At 51.9% G+C, this 22,956-nt stretch overlaps 3 protein-coding genes across 3 annotated transcripts in view; 2 read left to right on the forward strand and 1 right to left on the reverse strand.

The window, feature by feature from the left end:
- The window catches only part of LOC141728045 (uncharacterized), a 621,306-nt gene that overhangs the window by 249,769 nt on the left and 348,581 nt on the right, over positions 1 to 22,956 (forward strand). The gene's annotated exons all lie outside the window — the stretch shown is intronic.
- On the forward strand, positions 3,601 to 4,533 carry LOC141728031 (olfactory receptor 14J1-like). The gene has a single exon (XM_074534330.1). It carries the CDS (start codon positions 3,601 to 3,603, stop codon positions 4,531 to 4,533), a length of 933 nt encoding a protein of 310 aa, XP_074390431.1.
- Positions 20,737 to 21,693, reverse strand: LOC102065314 (olfactory receptor 14J1-like). The gene has a single exon (XM_074534331.1). It carries the CDS (start codon positions 21,691 to 21,693, stop codon positions 20,737 to 20,739), a length of 957 nt encoding a protein of 318 aa, XP_074390432.1.

A 22,956-nucleotide genomic window follows, 5' to 3' on the forward strand; every position in this document is an offset into this window, starting at 1 on the left:
GCCTTGGTCTCTGGTGCCTGCAGTTCATCAGCCCCTGAAGCACTGGGGTTCTGTGCTTTCCTTCCTATGGAAAAGAATATTCTTATTCCTCCATGGCCTACTTCTCCTAAAATATTCACTATATGAAGGGTTTCTCCCAGACAAAACCTGCCTGCTCTCACAGGTGTTGTGGGCTCTGATGGCCACCTGTCATCTACCCCTGAAACACTGGGGCTCTCTGCCTTCCTTGTGATGGAAATAGAACAGTCTCCTCATCCAGGGGCCATGGCCAAATTGAGATTTGGCCCCATATAAATATAAATATAAATATAAATATAAATATAAATTTCATATATCCAAGGATAACTCCCAAGCAAAAGCTGCCAGGAGAGACAAGTTTGGCTGACTTGGCCTCCCAGGGGCTGCTTCTCATCTACCATCAAACCCTGGGGCTCTCTGCTTTCCTTCATATGGAAAAGAAATGCCTTTTCATCAAGGGACCAGTGGCCAAAACTTGTATTCTAGCTCCCAAATTATGTGTATCCAAGGATTTCTCTCAGGCACAAGCTGCAATTCCAGAAAGGTCTGGCTCACTTTGGCCCTTGGTGGCTGCTGCTCATCTGCCCCTGAAACACTGGGCCTCAGCTTTCCTTCCAATGGAAGAGAATCGTTCACATCAAAGTGCCCATGGCCAAAACTGAAATTCAGCCTAAAAAATTCCATCTATCCAAGGATTGCTCCAAGGCAAAAGTAGCCAGGACACACAGGTCTGACTGGTGTTGTTCTGAGGTGATTTTCTTAGACTATAAGCAGAATGTTTTCATTTGCCAATACCTTGGAGAGGGGCCAGATATCTCCCAAGGTGGGGTTTGGAGGCCTCAAGCACATGAGCACTGTACAGGGACAGAGGAGCTCTGTGCTCAGTCGAGTGGGGACTGAGGACAACAGAGGAGAGCCCTGGAAGGGACTGAACGGTGGTTTCAGAGGTGGTGGATCCTTTTGACATAGTAGAGAACAGACAGAGAAAGAAAGAATTAATGCAAAGGACAGATAGGGAGGGCCAGACAGGACCCAAAGAGAAAGGAATTTCCCTCTCAGAGCAGGGCTGTGGTGCAACATGGCCCCCAGAATAAGTCTGGGTCATCCCTAGGCTTTGTGTGGGCAGGCAGGGGCAGGCAGGAGGCAGAGCTGTCAGCAAAGGAAGGGGCCAGCCAGGTGGGGCAGCCGGGGGATGCCAACAGCCTGCAGGGACAGAGGCGCAGGGCAGGGACACCGTGGGACAGCCTGGGCTGCACAGGGCACAGGGATGGGCAGCAGCTGCAGGACAGCCCTGCCAGAGCCACCTTGGGCAGCACTTTGGCCATGGCTGCTGGGCCTGGGCCTGAGGCCACGAGGGGACAAGTGACCCTTGCAGGGCTGGGGCCTCATTGCCTCCTTGTCCCTGCTCAGCAGCCTGACAGGGGCCACCCCATGCTCCTGCCCTTGGCTTTGCACATCCCCACATGCCAGTGCCCATCCTGGGGAGAGCCCTGAGCAAGGAGGGAGGGACAGGTTTTGCCTGGCCAGGGGCTGGGGCTCAGGCCTTGGCCCTTTGCATTCCTCAAACACATCCAGGTTTGCTCAGCACCAGAGACACCTTTGCCTTCTTTGTCTCCAGCTGTCATCACTGCCTCCAGTGTTCTGCTCTAACTGGAACTGGGGACACTTTTTGAGTTATGTTCCTCAGTGGGACCCATAACAACTTCAAGGAACTTCAGACTATCAATTTAAGTTTGAGTTCTTGAGAAGTTTTTTGAACACTCTCTAAGGGACTGAGCTTGATGTAAACAACACCAAAGCCCTAGAGGCTCATTAAAGTCCTTGTGCTGTGTCTGTCCTGCTGAGCTGGGCTGGGCTCCTGGCACAGAGGCAGCTCCTGGTAACCAAGAAGAGCTTCATAAGCACATTTCTCTTGATGAGCAGCTCTTCTGCTGCCCCAGGGCAGTGGCCTGCAGCCACCCTGGGCACAGCACAGAGGCACAGAGAGCTTCAATCAGTCAGGGCTGGGAAGGTGCTGAGAAGTGCCTGGGGCAGAATCAAAGCCAGCCCTTGGCACAGGAACCTCTGGCTGCAGGACAATGCAGCTGCAGCTCCTGGAGTGGTCTCCTAAAGCTTGAACATCCCAATGCCTACAGACTCTGTGAGTACAACTCTGGGTATTTCTGGTGCAAGGGAGGTGAAATGCTCATGAAGTTCTGATGTACTGAGGGGTTCTGATCAGTCACAGAATATTTCCAAGACAAGGATTTTGATAAAAATGAGGAAATTTCCTAAGAGTGTATTCAGTTTCCTACTATTGGAGAATGGCGGGGAGGGGTTATAAATATGAAAGGATGATTATGAATTTTGACAAGTACCTGAGACATCTGAACTGTTACTTTTAGTGATCAGTAGGTTCACAGGAGGTCCCTAATGTGCTTTCAGCCACTCCTCTGCCTGTGGACAGCAACGACATTACTTTTGCTGGAGCCATCAGGCTCAGTCTGAGCTGTCCTTTCTCCAAGCTGCAAACAGAACCTGCCCCCAGCCAGTGCCCTGCAAACAGGCAGGGTTCTGTAGGGCCAAGGAGAGTGCACAGAGATTTGGGGTTTGTGAGTGCTGGAAGGGAGAGATCAGACACAGGGAAACACCTGCAGGAGGGAAAATCTCCAGGAAGCAGAGAGATAATCAGGCAATAAGAGAAAACAAAGCCCAGCAATGTTGTGGCAGGGAGAGTTTAGAGATGTCCCCAGGAACCCCTCCAGTGCAGCCCCTCCCTCTGAACAAGCCTCCTCCCTCCTGTGCCCCCAGCCCAGCCTCTGCCCTCAGGGCCGGGGCTCCAAGGCTTGCAGCCCCTCCTGTGCAGGCAGAGCTGCAGCAGAGCCGTGGGGCAGCTCTGCAGCCCCGGGCCCAGTTCCCTGTGCAGAGCACAGGGCTGGGAGCAGCTGCCTGGCACTGGGGGCTCTGGCAGGGGGCACAGCTGGCTCAGAGTGACGCTGTCCCCAGTGCTTGGCTCTGGGCAATGCTGTCAGTGCAGCCAGGGAAGGAGCTGCATCTCTCTCAATCCAGTGCCATCATAAGGACACTTGGAAGTCTCCCTGAGATTTCAGTCCAGGCTAGGAGCTCCAATCCAGGGTGCAAACCTGTTCTAGAGCATCTCTGAGTTATAGGATTGCTGAGGGAAGGCAGAGGTGTTCTGACACTGAAAATGCTGCTGGGTTGGTGAAATGAGCAACGTGAGACCTTGGCTATAAATGTGGAGCTGGGCTCTCCATTTGTTAAAATTGCAAGCCCAAAGAAACTCCAAACACAATCAAGTGAGACCTTCTCCCTCCAGTCTCCACTCATTATCTTGCCACAGGGAACTCACTCTGTTATACCAAGGGCAGCAGAAATGCCGAGGGTTTCTGATATCCTGGAAGAGCAGGAGAAACATGGGGATAGCTTAAAAAGGAAACGTCAGAACTCTTAAACAGACAAGTGTGTCCATGTGTTTTAAGAAGAGGGTGTATGGGAAATGGCTTTGATTTTGGTTATAGACATCTCCTCAAACTCTTCACTGTCCTTTCCTCATGAACAGGTTCCCATGTGCAGCCCCAGCAAATGTCCAACAGCAGCTCCATCAGGCACTTCCTCCTGCTGGCATTGGCAGACACGCGGCAGCTGCAGCTCCTGCACTTCTGCCTCTTGCTGGGCATCTCCCTGGCTGCCCTCCTGGGCAACGGCCTCATCATCAGCGCCATAGCCTGCGGCCACCACCTGCACACGCCCATGTTCTTCTTCCTCCTCAACCTGGCCCTCAGCGACCTGGGCTGTGTCTGCACCACTGTCCCCAAAGCCATGCACAATTCCCTCTGGGACACCACGACCATCTCCTACACAGGATGTGCTGCTCAGCTCTTCTTCTTTCTGTTCTTCATTGCAGCTGCATTCTATCTTCTAACCATCATGTGCTACGACCGCTACGTGTCCATCTGCAAACCCCTGCACTATGGGACCCTCCTGGGCAGCAGAGCTTGTGCCCACATGGCAGCAGCTGCCTGGGCCAGTGCCTTTCTCAATGCTCTCCTTCAAACGGCCAATACATTTTCCCTGCCCCTGTGCCATGGCAATGCCCTGGGCCAGTTCTTCTGTGAAATCCCCCAGATCCTCAAGCTCTCCTGCACACACTCAAACCTCAGGGAATTGGGGCTTCTTGCTGTTAGTGCCTGTTTAGCATTTGGTTGTTTTGTGTTCATGGTTTTCTCCTATGTGCAGATCTTCAGGGTTGTGCTCAGGATCCCCTCTGAGCAGGGACGGCACAAAGCCTTTTCCACCTGCCTCCCTCACCTGGCTGTGGTGTCCTTGTTTTTCTGTACTGCCATGTTTGCCTACCTGAAGCATCCCTCCATGTCCTCCCCATCCCTGGATTTGGCCATGTCACTTCTGTACTCGGTGGTGCCTCCAGCCCTGAACCCCCTCATCTACAGCCTGAGAAACCAGGAGCTCAAGGCTGCAGTATGGAGACAGATGACTGGATGCTTTCAGAAACATTAAACTGCTGGCAATTATCTGCAAAACACTTGTAATAAAAGTCATCTTTGATATTTCTTGTTGATTTCATTTTGGAACTTATTTTTTCTTAGTTTAACTTATTTATATTATCCATAAAGAAATATTGTTGTTTATGCCATTTCTCAGTAGGTTTCTCTCCACCTTCCCTGTGCCCACAGACTGGGTCAATGAGGGGCTGCACTCTTCGTGGTGTTAAAGGAAGTATAGGATCTCCCAGCAGAGTTTTCTGCAGAGATGCCGTTTTGTTTCCTCCTCTGGAGCTGCAGCAGCAATGTCTGTGTGCAGAGCTGGGGGCAGATCAGTGCTGGCCCAGCAGCGGTGCCCAGCAGCAGCAGCACTTGGTGTTGCCAGTGCTGCTGCCGTGGCCCTGCCCCGCTGCCCTGGTGGCCCTGGTGTTGCTGCAGGGCCTGAGTGCTCTCAGGGCCGGGCACAGCCCTGGGGGTGGCAGTGCCGGGGCTGCAGCAGGGACAGGCCATGGGCACGGCTGGGGCAGCGCTGACGCCTCAGGCCAGGCCCTGGGGGCTCCAGGCTCCGTGCCCAGGCTCTCTCAAGAACACACCCAGGCCAATGCTCAGCACAGAAAAGCCCCGTGAGCAGCCCCAGGCTGGTCTAAGGCAGGCTGGGGGCAAACAGCATGGCTGGGGCTCTGCAAGGGCCCTGGGGCAGACGGGAAGGAGCAGCAGAGCAGGGGCTGATCCATCCCCAGTGCGCTGCACAGCCCAGGGCAGCGTCCCAGAGCGTCCTCATGGAGCTGCCAACAACATCCCCCCTCTGCAGCCCTGGCCTCTCCCCCACCTCACACAGGTGCCCCATCCTTGCAGGCACAGACACGGCAGCCCTGGCTCAGGAGCCCCTGTTTGCATTGCACACAGCAGGGGGAGCACCCCCATGCTGTTGCTGTGGGAACATGAACCTGAGGGAGCACAAATGCCATCAGCCCCTGGGGCCAGCAAGGGCTGGGGGACACCAGGGAAACCACTCAGCTTTGTCCTGGCCTCTGCACTCAGCCAGAAAGTTTATTCCCATCAGCTGGGACTTTCCTGTCCCACTGCAGACGCTGTTGCTCAGAGCCAGGGCTGCCTGGCAGCCACCCCCAAACTGCTCTGAGCATTTCCTTGGCTTCACCTGTGATTTCTTTACTGTTCCTGATACAAATTCATTCCTATTGCTGGGTCTTGCTTCCTCCCCTGCAAACACCCCATCCCTGTTTGCCCTTTCCTCTCTGGCCCCACTCCCCATTGCAGTTCCTGACTTGCCATCATGGGAACGTCCCTTGGGCAGCAGGATCATCCTGCAAGTGCTGAAGGAATAGTCTGCAGGCTTCTGCAGTGCCTGGTGCTGCTCCCTTGCCAGAGGCACCCCAGGCCAGGGGGGCACATCTGGGCTGCTGTATCTGGCTCTGGGGCTCCCTTTTCTGGGCAGTGAGGAGGAGCTGCAGAGGCTCTGCAGGACTGACAGGATGGGCTTTGGGGCTGGCAGGAGAAGCTGAGGGACCTGGGCTGCTGGAGCTTCTGAAGAGGAGGCCCAGGGCTCATCCTGCAACTGCTCCAAGGGTGGTTTCAGAGAATCCAAAAATCAGCAAGGGTGGAACAGGCCATGGAGATCATCGAGTCCAACCTGTGTCCTGACACTGCCTTCTGTTCCCCGAGCCTCCTCTTCTCCGGGATAAACAATCCCAGCTTCCCTCAGCTGCTCCCCACCGGACTTGTGCTCCAAACCCATCCCCAACCTTGTTGCCCTTCTCTGGACACGTGCCAGCCGCTCCATGTCCTTCCTGAATTGTAGGCTCAGAACTGGACACAGCCCTCGAGGTGCTGCCCAAGCAGTGCTGAGCACAGGGGAAGAATCACTGCCCTGCTCCTGCTGGCCACACCATTCCTGATCCAGCCCAGGAACCATTGGCCTTCTTTGCCCCCTGGACACACTGCTGCCTCATGTCCAGCCTGCTGTCCATCAGTCCCTGCAGGTCCCTTTCTGCCTGGCTGCTCTCCAGCCACTCTGCCCCCAGCCTGTAATGCTGCAGGGGTTGTTGTTGTCAAAGTTCAGGACCCGACACTGGGACTTGTTAACTTCGCCTTGTTGGATTTGGGTCCTGGATCCAGCCTGTCCAGGGCCCTGTGCAGAGCCCTCCTACACGTCAGCCGATCAACACTCCCAGACAACTTGGTGTCAACAGGGTTCCATGAGGCCCCAGAATGTCCCAATGGTCCCCATGATTCCATGAGGCCTCCCAGGGTCACAATGTTCCTTTGGTTCCCTTGGTGTCACAGAGTCCCTTGGATCCTTGGCCATGCAGTGTCACAATGGCCCTTTGTCCCCCAAGGCCTTGCAGTGTTCCAATGGATCCTTGGTTTCATGAGTTCTGGCAGTGTAGGAAGGCTCTTCTTGGTTCCACATTGTCACAATGGTGTCTTGGTCCCATGTGCCACCATGGTGTCCAACATGTTTCCTTCATTCCAGGAGTCCCTGAGGAGCAGCATTGGCCCCTTGGTTCCACGGGACCCTGCAGTGTCACAATGGCCCCATCATGACACCAGGTCCTGCTCTGTCACAATGCTCTGCATGGTTCCACAAGGCCCTGCAGTGTCACAGTGGCCTCTTGGTTCCATGAGGCCTCAGAGTGCCACAGTGAATTCCTCGGTGCTTCCATGTCATAATGGAGCCCTGGTGGCACAAGATCCTGCAGTATCATCAGGGACCCTTGCTTCACTGGGGCACCACAGTGTCACAATTGTTACCTCAATTCCCAGAGTCCTTGCAATGGGGCAATGGCCCCTTGATTCCATTGTCCCTAGGGTCTCCCAAGGGTCTCCTTGGTTCCACAGTGTCACAATGGCCCCTTGCACTGTCTTTTTAAATAGAATATTTCCAGTTTGAATACACTACAGAAATCTGTTGTATCATCCACAAAAGATTTGGAAACTTAATTCAAATGATTCCCAGAGGCTTGGCTTGTTAAGGTGTTCTGAATGTTAATGAGCCCTGGGACACTGAATTTCTGCACTGAAGAGCTGAAGACTGAACAAGCCTCTGCAGCAGGAAAATTCAGCAGCAGCTTCCAAGGTGCTGAGGATGTCAGCAGCCCCCACTGAGGCCATCCCTGCCCAGACACCGTGGGGGAATGGGCAGACAAGGAGAGCGTTCCTGGGGCTGGGGCAGCACAACTCAGAGGCACCAGCGGCTGCAGCTGGGAAATGGAGTGTGGAATGTGGCTGGGAAAGCCCTGCCTGGGCTGTGCCAAGCAGGACAGACAAGCCCTGAGCCCCATCCTCCAGATGACTCTCTCAAGAAGATATTTAAAAGGAATTACAATTGTTTGTGTGCTCTGAGTTGTATGTAGTGGAGCAATACTGAGAAGAGATCTTCAAGAGATTAAACAACCAAACAACCTTTCTTGGCAACTTTAGAAAAAAAGAGAAACTTGGCAAAATGTTTAATACAACATTCAATTATTCGAGAACACTTCTCAAAGCATTATCTTGGTCCATTTAACTTCACAAGCTCTATGCCTGTTCAATTTTAAGTTAATCAAAATTTGCAAGAGGAGGGAATTAGAAGAAGACACAGAAAGGGAGAAAGAAGAAAATTATTTTGAGAGGCACACAGACAGCTACCAACTCCTGGATTCCACCCGTGTTCAGATGGAAATTCCAAGAGTAGGTAGGGCCAAGATTTGTGCTTGTTTTGTGGTCAGCCTGAAATACCACTTGGTCTTGCTGGGCCCTGCCCCCAGGTGGGACTTGGGCTCATTTGGTCCCTCAGGATCTGGGCTGGGGGCTGCAGATGTGGCTGTGGAGCATTGCCTGTGCTGTGCCAGGGACTGGCAGCCACTGCTGGGCCTGAATAGAGGCTCTGGGGAGATTGGGGTTCCCAGGCAGGACAAGGCTGGACCTGGCCCTTCCTCCTCCCAACATGAAATGTTTCGAGCCAACAATCTCCTCTGGTCTGTCACAATTGTGAATATTGGAGGTGGAACCACAATTCTGGCCATGGGTACCCGATATAGAAGGAAAACTCTTTTCCATAGAGGCCCAGAGTCTGGAGAGCTTCACTAGGCCAAGGCCAGCCAGACTTGTTAGTTATGCCAGATCTTGTCTGAGACCTATCCTTGGATATAAGGAATTTTGGAGGTGGAAGCCCAATGTCAGCCATGGGCACCCGAAGAAGCAGCACAGGTATTTTCCATAGGAAGGAGAGCATGGAACCTTCCTCACTTTTTTGGGGACATGCGAAAAATGCTAATCACTTGTTTTAAAAATTTTTAAAAGTTTAATAGTAATAAAATGGTTAAAAAGATTAGTAACACAATTAGAGTAATAACAATTTGGACAAATGGAATTAGGACAGTATGAGACAATTAAAGCAAAGAGTTACGGACGTCTGGGTACCTTTTTCTGGGCATCACGAGCCCGAAAAAGAACCCCTGCTAACAAAGGATTAACCCGGAAGAACAACAGCCCATTGCATGCTCATATACTTCATACATGATGCATAAATCCCATTCAAACACAGGATTTTGTCTGGTCATTGTCAACTTCTTCCTTCTAATCCTAACAGCGCCTCCAAGGTGGGAAGAAGTTAGTTCCTTCTGATAAGAAGGCAATAAATTCATTTCCCTGAGAGATTTAGGTGTCCTGCGGCTGCTATCTGATGTGAGTGCCTCATTTCTTTCTTTAAAAACCCCACTAACATAGTTCTTATTTTAACAAATTTTACAACCTAAAACTATATTTAACACAGTACTTAAGGGAATTAATACAGCATTTCTTTCTAACACAACACATATAACATTCATTTTAATATTTGCGAAATACCAATCATATAATACATGCATTTTTCACAGGACAGATCTAAGGAAATTTGGAGGAGAAATCCCAATTCTGGCCATGGGTGTCTGGAGAAGAAAGAGAGTGTTGCAGCAGCAGATGAGAAGTGACCCTCAACATGCCAAGGTCAGCTGGACCAGTGAGGTGGTCCCTGGGAGGCCAAACCAGCCAGACCTGTTCCATGTTCTTTTGGTTTTATGGTGCCCCATAGTGTCACAATAGTGTTTATGACCCTGCAGTGTCATAATAGTGCCTTTATTCCCTGGGGTCCAGCAGTGTCACCATGGATCCTTGTTTCGATTGGGTTCTACAGTGTTGCAATGGCCCTTCAGTGTCACAATGGTCCCAATGATTCCATGAGGCCTTACAGTATCACAATGGTCTCCGTGGTTCCCCAGGCCCCACAATGTCACAGGACTCCTCTGTTCCATGAGCCCTGCAATGTCACAATGGACCTTTGGACCGTTGGGCTTTGTGGTGTCACAATGGTCTCCTTTGGCTCCACAGTGTCTCAATGGACCATTGATGACAGGAGGCTCCCCCTGTGTCACCCTGGAGCTTTGGTTCCATGCAGCCCTGCAGTGTCACAACGGTCTCCTTAGGCTCCCCAGTGTCTCAATGGACCATTGATGACAGGAGGCCCTGCAATGTCACAATGGACCTTTGGCTCCATGCATCCCTGCAGTGTCACAATGGCCTCTTGGTTTAACCAGGCCTCACAGTATCACAATGGTCCTCTTGGTTTTGTGGTGACCCCCAGGGTCACAATGGTCTCACTGGTTCCATGGGGCCTTACAGTGTCACAATGCTTCGCCTATTCCATGGGGCCTCAAAGTGTCACAATGGACTCCATGATTCCATGAGTCCCCTCATGTCACAATGATCTCCTTGGTGCCAGGGTGCCCCACAGTGTCACAATGGCCCCTTGGTTCCATGAGGCTGTCTAGTGTCCTAATGGTCTCCCCATGGTTCCATGAGGCCTTGCAACGTCACAGTGGACCCTTGGCACCATTGTGAGACCTTAGGATCTTACAGTGTCAGAATGGCCCCTTGGTTCCATGATACCTCAAAGTGTCACAATGGTCTCCACGGTTCTATGACACCCTGTGGTGTCACAATGGTCCCTTGGTTTGATGGGGCCTCACAGTGTCACAATGATCCCTACATTCCATGCAGCCAAGGGGACAATACAGTGTCAGTATTGTCCCCTTGGTTCCATGAGGCCCAGCAATGTCACAGTGCTGTCCATGATTCCATGAGGCCCCAGAGTGTCACAATGGTCCCTTGGTCTCACAGGACCCCACAGTGTCACAATGGTCCCTTGGTTCCATGGCCCTATGCTGCTGCATTCCCCCTGTTTTGCGGAGATATAGCCAAAAACTCTACAACTTTGTGAAAGTTGTAAAGCCGCTATGTTTTATTACAGCGCTGGACACATGCGGAGATTGCCCTCCTCAAAAAGGCATGCGGCCCTCTGGGAACTTCAGGTCCCTTTTTATCTCCCTCTCAGGTACATATGCATACAATTTCACATTAGATTCATACATATTCATTTTTACAAATTTTGCATGACATTTGCCACTAGTTCTTCTTCTTTATCAGGAAGAATTCCTAGGTCATGTTGACTTCCTCTCACAGCAGTCTCTGTCTCTCTCTATCATCCTCTGTCTCTTCTCTCTTATCTCTGTCTTTCACTGAGCAACTTAACTAAGCCTAGGTTCTGCAGTCAGGCTAAATTGCTATGGTTTCTAACCACAGACTCAACTCAAAAATGTACATTTCACTTAAATCCAAGTGGATTTCTACTCTGGGGGATTTTTACTCTGTCTCACCCTCTCCCCTTCTCAGGCCACCCTGCCAGCTGAGAAATGCTCCTTGGGCCTCGGCCTTGGCCAACAGCCTCTGGGCTCAGCTCCTCTGCAGCTCATCACAAACACTGTCTGCTCCAGGCACTGCTGCTGCCCAACCAGCTCCTGCTTTCTGTAGGAGCAGCCCTGGCAACTGTTTTTGTTCCCTCAGTGGCACAACATCCCTGTTCTCACACTGCCAAAGAAAGCTGTTGGTGCCAAGTGTGGCCAGGATAAACCATTGCTGGGACTGAAGCCCCTCTCTTGGGGCCCTACAAACAGCGCTCCAAAAGGAGCCCTTGGAGCTCTCCTGGGCCAGCGACTCCCTCTGAGTGGGGCCTCTCCCAGCCGGGAACTCTCCCATTTGCTGCACTCGGGGATCCCTGAACAACGACGGAGCCTGGGCCGATCCCCCCACTCCTCCAGGCTCAACCCTTCACCCACTGGGGAGATGTCAAAGGATCCACAGTGAGCAGTCCCTGCCCTCAGAGGAATTGCTCACAGGTGCCTTGCACTGACTCTTTGTGTCTTTGGGCACACAGGAGTGCCTGTGCTGGGGAAATGTGGCAGAAATGCTGCTCTCTTAGGGGCTTGAGTGCCTTGGATAGCTGAGTCGGTCAGATATCCAGGTATCAGTAAGTAAGGTTAAGTCATGAGGTCTAAAAACGAAGTTAAATGCTGCTAAGAGTTGTTCTTTTCCTAAATTGTTACATTTTATTTAAGTTATTGGTTAAGTTAAATATTGTTAAGTGTTATTCCTGTGTTAAATTGCTAAGTCATAGGTTATAAGTTAGGTTAAATAGTGTTAAGTGCTGTTGTTCTGCTAAACTTTGATGTTTAAGGTATTGGTCACATTTAAGATGTAAGTTAAGTCCTGTAAGTGTGAGGCCTGTTAAGCCTTTGTACTGTATTCCTTTTATCCTTGCCCTCACTGTCCTTGTGTCACACACACACAGAGGGACAGTTCTTGATTAATTTCTGGTTTCATTGCCTGGATTTGGTTTGGTTTTGTTGTAGCTTTGTTTCCTTGGTGTGCCTGAAGTGTCCAGTCAGGAGCAGAGTGACTCTTGCCAAGGAACTTTGTGCTGCTGTCCCTTAATATGAAATCTGGCCTTTGCTGCTCCCTTGCCAGGGATTTTTTCAGCGCTCTCCAGCCCTCGTTCGTAACAGAGTGAAGGAGCCCTGGCCCAGGCTCTGGCCCTTGGGGACGCAGGGACACTGCCGGGGGGTCCCTGTCCCCCTGTGCCACCCCCAGGGGCCTGGCCCCCCGTCCCCGTGTCAGGCTCTGGGGTCGATCTCATGGAACATCCTCTGGGGGAGGCTGCGGGGCTGGGGGCGGGGGGACCCGGGGGGACAGGGGACCCCGCTGTGCACGAGCAGGGTTGGACTGCTCTGGGGGGAACTGTGAGGGGGCCGGGTCGGAGTGACCTCCTCAGTGACCTAACACAGCCCCTGTGATGTCACACAGCCCCCTGTGATGTCAAGCAGCCCCTGTGATGTCACACAGCCTCCTGTGATGTCACACAGCTCCTGTGACCTCACACAGCCCCTGTGATGTCACACAGCATCCTATGATGACACACAGCTGCTCTGTGATGTCACAGAAGATGCTAATGTCAAAAAATCACACTGTGATGACACTGTCTGTTCTATGATGTCACAGACTGTTTAATGATGTTACACAGCCACCCAGTGATGACACAACCCACTCTCTGATGTCACAGAGACATCCTCTATAATGGCAGGATCTGCTCTATGGCCTCACACCCTACTTTATGATGTCACAGCCAACTTTGTCATGTCACAACTCTCTCAGTGATGCCACAATCCCTTTGTTATGTCATGCTGGCACTCTATAATATCACAGCACAAATTTCCACTTCAAAGCCTGCACTATGACATCATACAGTCATGCCATTGTGTCACAGCCTGCTCTGTGATGTCACACAATCCCCTCTATGATGCTGTAGCTGCTCAATGACTTCACACAACAAACTCTGTGATGTCATAGCCCAGTCTGTGACCTCACAGAGCCCACTCTGTGGTGTCACACAGCCCCTTGCTGACATCCCAGCTGCTCTGTGCCTCTATGACACAGCCACAGAGGTGCTGCTGTGACACAGCCCCCTCTGGGACATGCCACAGCCCCTGCCAGTGATGAGCCCCTGTGAGCTCTGTCTGTGCCCTGCTGGTGTCCCTGAGGGGCCCTGGCAGTGCCCCAGCCCTGCTGGTCAGTGCACAGGAGCTGCTCCTGGCCAGAGCTGTCTCTCTGCAGCGCTGCCCTTGCCAGGAGCTGCCTCTGGGCCAGGAGCCCGGCCCAGCTCAGGAGCACAGACACAGCACAAGGACTTTAATGACCCTCTGGGGCTTTGGTGCTCTTTGCATCAGACTCAGTCCCTCAGAGAGGGCTCAAAATCTTTTTCAAGAACTCAATGTGAGATTGAAACACTGAAGATTCTTGTGCTTTAAATAGGTCCTTGTGAGGCACATGGATGACAACGTGTCCCCAGGTTCCAGGTTGAGCAAAACACTGGAGGCAGTGATGACAGCTGGGGACAAGCAAGGCAAAGGTGTCTCTGGTGTTGAGCACACCTGGATGTGCTTGAGGAATGCCAAAGGGCCAAGGCCTGAGCCCCAGCCCCTGGCCAGGCAGATCCTGTCCCTCCCTCAATTCTCAGGGCTCTCCCCAGGATGGGCACTGGCATGTGGGGATGTGCAGTGCCAAGGGCAGGAGCATGGGGCGGCCCCTGCCAGGCTGCTGAGCAGGGACAAGAAGGCAATGAGGCCTCAGGCCTGCAAGGATCACTTGTCCCCTCGTAGCCTGAGGCCCAGGGTCGGCAGCCATGGCCAAAGTGCTGCCCAAGGTGGCTCTGGCAGGGCTGTCTTGCAGCTGCTGCACATCCCTGTGCCCTGTGCAGCCCAGGCTGTCCCACAGTGTCCCTGCCCTGCACCTCTGTCCCTGCAGGCTGTCGGCATCCCCAGGCTGCCCCACCTGGCTGGGCCATTTCTTTACTGACAGCTCTGCCTCCTGCCTGCCTCTGCCTGCCCACACAAAGCCTTGGTCTTGATACCAAAAGCGTTAAGTCAAATTTACTGTGCCTATGAACTTTCAGCACAGGAACAAGGCATGCAGGTGCTGCTTTCCCAGAAAGGATTGCTGGAAGGCAAGATGAAGACATCAGGCTCAAGGCTGAAATTATAAAAAAAAAGAAGGTCTGAATCTTGGAACTTGGAGTGGGTTTTATGGTAATGGATAAACTGTAATGCACGTTTAGCGACTGTATATAAGCAACACACTGGTAGAATTACATGTCCACATAAGACTGGGGCTATCCCTCACTTGTCCTCAGGCCTGAATAAATTATACTGTGGTTAACAGGAAATTAGTGTTAAGGAGTCTTATTCTTATATTTCGGAGATTTGATGACAGCAAGGCCTCAAAGAACCAGGAGTCAGCTGTGACACTGAGCAAACTCATGGAACAAGATGTCTATTGTGACACCATGGAACCCCATGGAACCAAAAACCATTTTGGCACATTGAGGCCACATTGAACCAATGGCCCATTGTGATACTGAGGATCCAAGGAGAACATTGTGACACGGAGAAACCTCTGGGAACCAAGGGGCCATTGTGACACAGCAAGGCCTGGTGGAACCATGGGTCCATTGTGACACTGCAGAACCTCACAGAGCCAAGGTGACAGTGTTCTACTGCAGAACCTCATGGAACAAAGGGTCCATGGTGACACTGCAGAACCAAGGAGACTCCTTCTGGCAGTGTGAGAGCTCATGGAACCAGAAGTTCATTGTGACACAGCAAGGCCTCATGGAAACAAGTGTCTGTTGTTAAACTGTGTGGCCTCATGGAACCATGAGTCATTGTGACACAGCGTGGCCACATGGAGCCAAGGGGCCACTGTGACACTGCAGGTCCAAGGAGACCATTGGGACTGAGGAACCTCATGGAACCAAGAGTCCATTGTTCCACTGTGGGGCCCTGTGGAAGCAAGGGGAGCACAGTGACATTGTGGGGCCTCATGGAACAATGGAGACTGTTCTGACACTTTGGGACCCACTGGAACCAAGGGGCCATAGGAGCATGGCAGGGCCTGGTGGAATCAAGGGGACTACAGGGAACACTCTGGATGTCCATGGATGAAGAGTCCATTCTGACACCCTGGGACCAAGGATACCATTGTGACACTCTGGGGCATCATGGAACCAAAGGACCATTGTGACACAGCAGGGCCTCATGGAACCATGGAGGCCATTTATAGACTCTGAGGCCTTGTGAAACCAAAGGGCCATTGTGACACTTCAGAGCCTTGTGGAGCCAAGGGGACCATATTGACACTGTGCGGCTCCATGAAACCAATGGTCTGTTGTGACACTGCAAGGCCTTCTGGGATCGTGGAGACCATTGTGACACTACATGGCCTCATGAAAGCAAGGAACCATTGTGACACTCTGCAGTCTTGGCAGGCCAAGGGGCAGTTTTCACACTGTGTGGCACCATGGAACCAAGGAGGCCATTGTGACACTCCAGGGCCCCATGGAACTAAGGATCCATGAAACTGTGCAGGACTCCATGGAACCAAAGGACCATTGGGATATTGCAGGGCCTCATGGAATCCTGGAGGCCATGATGACACTTGGAAGCCTCATTGAATCAAGGGGCTTTGCAGGGCCTCATGGAACCAAGGAGACCCTTCTGACATTGTGAGTCCCCATGGAACCAAGGGTCCATTGTGACACTGCGGCACCAAGGAGATCCCTGTGACACTGCAAGGCCTCATTGATGCAAGGGACCATTGTGGCACTTGGGAGCCCTATGGAAACAAGAGGCCAGTGTGACACAGGAATGCCTCATGGAACCATGGAGACCATTATGATGCATGGGGCCTCATGGAACCAAAGGAGCATTGTGAAACAGCAAAGCCTCATTGAACCAAGGGCACAATAGTGACACTGTGGGGCTCCATGGGACCAAGGGGAGATTCTTAAAGTGCAGAATCAAGGAGACCATTGTGACACTCTGGGGCATCATGGAACCACTGATCCATTGTGACACAGCATGGCTGCAGGAAACCATGGGGGCCATTTCTACACCTTGAGGCCTTGTGAAACCAAAGGGCCATTGTGGCAATTTGTGTTTCCATGGAACCAAGGAGTCTATTGTGACACTATGAGGCCCTGTTGGGCAATTGTGGCACTGTGTGGCACCATGGAACCGAGGGACCATTGTGACACTACAGGAACTAAGGATGTGACATCCCCATGGAACTAAGGATTCATGGAACAATGTGGGACTCATGGAACCAGAGGTCCATTGTGACATTGAGGGGCCTCATGGAACTAAAGGAGGACAATTGTGACACTGTGGGGCCCAATGGAAGCAAGGGGCCAGTGTGACACAGCTGGGCCTCATGCAGCTAAGGGCCACTGGGATCCTGAGGACCCCAAAAGAACCAAGGGGCCATTTTGACACTCTGCATCTGTGGAGACCCTGAGAGGCATTCCCTGGGTTAGAAGGGAGAGAGAGACACAAGAAGCTTCCCTCAAAAGCTGTTTGACCCCATTGGCTCCTTCCCCTTTTTGTGTCCCTCAGCCCCTCCCTCCCCATTCCCCCATTGGCCCCATCTTTGTACTGCCCCCATGGCACTGATCAGCCCCTTCCTCTGGAGATACAGAAACCTGGACTGCCCCCTGGAGTCCTGCCTTGTGACCCTGAACATCTCACTGCATGGCTGAATTAAACATCTGTGGATACCATGCAAAGGCCCTTTTTGCTTCCCTATCCTGGGCTTTATTAGCAGCTATTCCGGCTGCAACAATGGTTCCTTATGGCAGTGTGGATCCAAGGACACCATGGTGACACTGTGGGACCTCATGGATCCAGGGGTCCATTGTGACACTGAAGAACTTCATGGAACCCAGGGTCCAATGTGACACAGCGGGGCCACATGGAACCCAGGAGACCAGTGAATTTAGGGACCTCATAGAGCCAGGGTCCATTATGACACTGCAGAAACAAGGAGACCATTGTTGATGCTATGGAAGCTCATGGAATCAAGCAGCCATTGTGACACTCCAGGGCCTCGTTGAACCAGGCAGACCATTGTGACACCACAGAACCTCCTGGCACTGAGGGTTTATTGTGACACAGCAGGGGCCATGGAGCCAATTGTCCATTGTGACAATGTGGATCTGAGGAGACCATGGTGACACCATGGAAGCTTATGGAACCATGGGTCCATTGTGACACAGCAAGGCCTGATGGAATCAAGGAGACCATTGTGACATCGTGGAACCTTGTGGAACCAAGGGTCCATTGTTACAGTCCAGAACAAAGGAGACCATTGTTACAGTACAGAACCTCACAGGACCAAGATTCCCTTGTTATACTGTGGGGCTTCATGGAACCAAGGAACCACTGTGACAGAGCAGGGCCACATGGAGCCAATGGTCCATGGAGATACTGTGGATCCAAGGAGACCATGGTGATGCTGTGGAACCTCGTGGAGCCAAGGGGCCATTGTGACACTGTGGGGCCCCATGGAACCAAATTATCATGGTGTCACAGCCGGGCTGCTTGTGACTAATTGTCCATTGTGACACTGCAGATCTAAGAGACCAGGGTGACACTCAGGCAGTTGATAGAACCAAGGGACTGTTGTGACACACCAAGGCCTCGTGGAACCAAGGAGAGCATTGTGGCAGTGCAGAACCAAGAAGGCCATTTTGACAGTATGGAACTCAATGGAACCAAGGATCCATTGTTATAGAGCAGGGCCTCATGGAACCAAGGGGCCATTGTGAAACTGTGGGGCATAATGGAGTCAAGGACACCACTGATACTGAAACCCACTGGACAGAAACTTCTGAACACTTTTGAGTATTTGAAAGCAGGTATTCTTTATTATAGCATGGTCATCACTTGGGCCATCCTTCCTCCATTGGAGTGCACTGGGCATCAAATGAACAGAGATTTTATCACACATGTTGATTCTGTATCCATTAGCTATCCCCACTTCCTTTGAGTTTATTTGACATAGCTTCACCCCTTATCGGAAATCCTTTTATGGTTCTTTGGGTTTTTTCTTCAACATCCAGTGTCCTTTTAGGTGGGTGTTCCTTGACCCCCCACTTTTGAGTATGGCAATATTATTGTTTTGCATAACTTCTGCTTTGTCAGCCTTGCAGAGCTGAGCTGGCATCCTGCTTGCATTTTGTGTGACTTCTGTTTGCCACAGGTACATCCTCAATCAGTTTCTCCAAGGCTGTGCTGTTCTGTTCTACTGTCCTTGATAAGAGTAAATGTTGTTTTGTTCTCCTGTCCTTGTCTCAGTGCTCGCCCCGCATGAGGCGTCTGCAACCCCCACAACCTATGGGCCTGGGGTGGGCAAGTGTTCCTGGGGAACAGGTATGGGACAGCTGGGCTGGACTGACCCAAGGGATGTTCCATTCCATGTCACACCATGATCAGCAATCAACTGAGAGAAGCAGGGGGGCAAGTAGGGTATGGGATTAATTTCTTTTTTAAGACATTTTTCTTTCAAAACAGCACCTACACATACAGAATCCTTTCCTGCAAAAGGTGGTTAAATATTTTCTGCTGATAGGAGATTTCTTGTGAATTTGCTTTTCTTCTTTTTGTGACCTTTTCTTTTTGTGGTTAGTTTGTTTGTGTGGTTTTTTTGTTGTTGTGGGTGGGTCTTGCTTTGGTTTTCTTGACTGGGTTTGGGGTTTGTATTTTTTGGTTGGGTTTGGGTTTTTCCCTATTGAACTGCATTTCTTCTGTTGTATAAGTTTTTTCTGCTCTTTCTTGTAACTTGCTTGCCACCTGATGGCAAGACAAATTTACCCAACTCAATCATCTTGCCCAATTACATTTTGCAGTCACCATTAACTAGATGAGTTCAGTCACAGACTCCCTGCAATTTGGCAGCATCCACAAAGGAATTGAAAGTACATCTCATGCCATTTTAGAGACAATAGAAATATTCCACAGTGGTGGCCAAGGGCTGGTCACTGAGGGATGTCACCAGCGCGTAGCTGCCATAGATGACATTTGACCCTCATTGTTCTTTCAGCCAAATTCCTACCCAGTCCATGTTCCACTCCTTCAGCCCAGCTCTCTCCAGTCTTGCTGTGAGGAGACCACAGCAGACCCTGTCCCAGGCCTGGCTGAAGTCTGGGCACACAACATCCCCTTCTTTTCCCTCCCACGTGGGTTCTGCAGTCCATGCTCGGTCCTGCCAGTGCCTGGAATGTCTGCAGGAGGATTTGCCACATCCCCTTCCCTGCTGAGCCTGACCAGGCTGTGACTCTCCCAGTCCCCCTCCCTGTCCTCTTTGCAGACTGGTTCCACATCTGTCCTTCCCAAATGCCCAGGACCCTCTGGGATGGCTCTGGCCTTTCCAAGGGGTTTGAGAGAGGTCCCACAGTGACACTGCCCAGCCTTCTCAACAGCCCTGATACCAAAAAGCTCTTCCAGTGGAGTGCCCAGGACACAACCCTGTCCAGCTGTCCCTGTCATGAGGGTCAGTTTTTATGGGTGACTCTGGTGTGTTATTTCCCCACTCACAGCTGCCCTGAGCACTTTTCTCAGTGCCTCTCTAAGCCCATCCTTTCTGCTCCACAGACTGTAGATGAGAGGATTCAGCAGCGGGGGAGGACTGTGTTTAAAAAATGTTCTGTCAGAATGTCTCAGGAGACACAACTGATCTGGGCACTGGTGACACTGAAAATCATGAGGATGCCCCAGAAAACTGAGGCACTGTGAAGTAAAAGGAGGAGGTAGAGAAAACCTTCCCCAGCCATCAGCCCTGGCACAAGCTGCAGAGCCCCAGGAAGGTTCAGCACAGACCATTCACCATCTGATGGGCACTGGCCACCCACAAGGAAAACCTGACCCAGACCTGAGTCCCTTGTAGGTGACACTGGGACCCTGATCTGATCCCACTGAGCCCTGCGAGAACAATGAGCCTCTTTAGAATCCATCCCTTGACATGTTCTTGAGACAGACTGTGGCAGAAGCCCTCAGGCACTGGGCTGAGGAGATCCCTTTGCTGATGGCTGTGCTGGGATGGAGGTCAGCTCTCTCACAAAAGCTATCATTGTGGACCACAGAGCACAACAAGGGCTCCAAAGGGGAGTGTGGAGGAGCCAATGGGAGCTCTGAAAAGATCACATACTGGTGCTCCCTGTCGGTGCTGCTGTGCTGCTGTGCTGCAAAGCATCACAGCTTTTACAAAAGTCTCAGTGGAAGGGTAGCAGAGAAAGCATTTGAAGCAGGGTCCTTTATTTTGTTTAAAAAACCAAAGCACAATTCCCAACTTAAAAAATATCTGAGTCAAATTCAAGACGAAAACACTTAAATAGAAGAAGGATGAATAATAAGATTATGTTGTGATCAAGATGATCACAAGAAAAACAAAACTATTCACCCACCACACTACCAATACATGAAAATGTAGACTGAGTCTGTAATGAGTTACACTCTAAATCTTATGCTGTACAAAAGGGGTACTTTATTCCTTCTGAAAAGCATCCAGTCATCATTTTTCTTATGCCATGCTTGAGCTCCTGGTTCCTCAGGCTGTAGATGAGGGGGTTCAGGGCTGGAGGCACCACCGAGTACAGAACTGACAGGGCCAGATCCAGGGATGGGGAGGACATGGAGGGGGGCTTCAAGTGTGCAAATATATCAGTGCTGAGGAACAGAGAGACCACAGTCAGGTGAGGGAGGCAGGTGGAAAAGGCTTTGTGCCGTCCCTGCTCAGAGGGGATCCTCAGCACAGCCCTGAAGATCTGCACATAGGAGAAAACCATGAACACAAAGCAACCAAATAACAGAAAAGCACTAACTGCAATGAGCTTAAGTTCCCTGAGGTAGGATTTGGAGCAGGAGAGCTTGAGGATCTGGGGGATTTCACAGAAGAACTGGCCCAGGGCATTGCCATGGCACAGGGGCAGGGAAAATGTATTGGCTGTGTGCATGAGAGCATTGAGAAAGGCACTGGCCCAGGCAGCTGCTGCCATGTGGGCACAAGCTCTGCTGCCCAGGAGGGTCCCGTAGTGCAGGGGTTTGCAGATGGACACATAGCGGTCATAGCACATGATAGTCAGGAGGGAAAATTCGGCAGAAATGAAAAATACAAACAGAAAGAGCTGTGCAGCACATCCAGTGTAGGAGATGTTCCTGGTGTCCCAGAGGGAATTGTGCATGGCTTTGCGGACAGTGGTGCAGACACAGCCCAGGTCGCTGAGGGCCAGGTTGAGGAGGAAGAAGAACATGGGCGTGTGCAGGTGGTGGCCGCAGGCTATGGCGCTGATGATGAGGCCGTTGCCCAGGAGGGCAGCCAGGGAGATGCCCAGAAAGAGGCAGAAGTGCAGGAGCTGCAGTTGCCGCGTGTCTGCCAATGGCAGCAGAAGGAAGTGCCTGATGGAGCTGCTGTTGGACATTTGTTCATTTTGGCATCGTGGGCTGTTGAAAGAAGACACTGATAAGCTGGGAAAGAATTAATTGTTTATACTTATGCTTTTGTATTACAAATCCCCTCAAATTTACTTCCTTTTTGGGGGAATTTGCTGGACCTTGTTATCTCTGAGATCAGGTTTGTGCTGTTGCCTTGTCTTGTGCATTGCTCTCTGCCAGAGCACCGGGGAGCCCAATGGGAAAACAGGGCTCCCTGTGCCCCAGCACAATCAGACCCACTCATCCCACACAGGTGCACTTTGCTCATTTTACCTCTCACTATTTCACAGTGATTGCACTTATAACTTGATTGAACAATAAAGAGGAATTTTTGAATACTCCAGTTTAAAAATAATTTTCTCCAAATCCTCCTCTCTTTCCCTGTCCACCTCAATGGAAGGGATACCAAGGATTGGTCTGGCTCTCTGGTGCCTGGAGTTGTGCCTACTGGGAGCAGTTTCTCCATATCCAAGCCTTGTCCCTGCCAGTGCCGCCAGAGCCCAGCCCAGCCCAGCCCTGGGGGCTCAGCTCTGCCCTGCAGACCCCTCCCAGCACAGGGCACTGCCCAGGGGCATCTCCCTGGCAGCAGGGCCTTAAGGGCAGGCCAGACAAACAGAGATGCTGCAAGCCAAGGTGCTACTGCTGCTGTCTGTAGGGAGAGGAGGCTGACAAGGCACTTTCTGAGGGAGATCTGAGGCCCATCTGCTGATGCCCAGGGTGACAGTGCAGGAGTCTCAGTGACACAGCCAAAGCTGAGAGCCCCTTTCTGTTCCCTTTAGGAGAAAGCTGAGAGCAGCCCTGGCCATGCAGCACCATCTCCACAGCAGGAGGAATCTGCCCTGATGGGGGTGGCTCCTTCCACCTGCAACTTCTCCCTGCGGCATCCATGGGGAGCTGCCAGGCAGGCTGAGAGCTGCCCCTGGCAGGTGGCACATGCCCTGGGCTGGCCAAGAGCCCTGAGGGCTGCAGGAGCTGCTCTGCAGGACAGCCCTGGGCAGCCCTGGGCAGCCCTGGCTGCAGCCCCAGCTCAGCCCCTGCAGCCGTCCCTGGCAGCAGGAGCCGTCCTGCCCTGTCCTCTGACAGTGCCCAGGGCAGCCCTGCTCTGCAGCACATCCTCCTCCTCCTGCTCTTGTGCCAGACAGAGACTGGGAGAGTCCTCCTGACACATCCCCCAGGCTGTGCGGTGTGCTGGCTTCAGGAGATCCCTCCAGGAGCACAGGGGACATTGCCCTGCACCCACACACTCACCA

Source organism: Zonotrichia albicollis, unplaced genomic scaffold, assembly GCF_047830755.1.
Source record: "Zonotrichia albicollis isolate bZonAlb1 unplaced genomic scaffold, bZonAlb1.hap1 Scaffold_83, whole genome shotgun sequence".
Taxonomy (NCBI): domain Eukaryota; kingdom Metazoa; phylum Chordata; class Aves; order Passeriformes; family Passerellidae; genus Zonotrichia; species Zonotrichia albicollis.

What these genes read in the sequence shown, in the direction of transcription:
- LOC141728031 (XM_074534330.1), top strand. Translation starts at nt 3,601, where the DNA reads ATGTCCAACAGCAGCTCCATCAGGCACTTCCTCCTGCTGGCATTGGCA.
- LOC102065314 (XM_074534331.1), bottom strand. Translation starts at nt 21,693, where the DNA reads ATGTCCAACAGCAGCTCCATCAGGCACTTCCTTCTGCTGCCATTGGCA.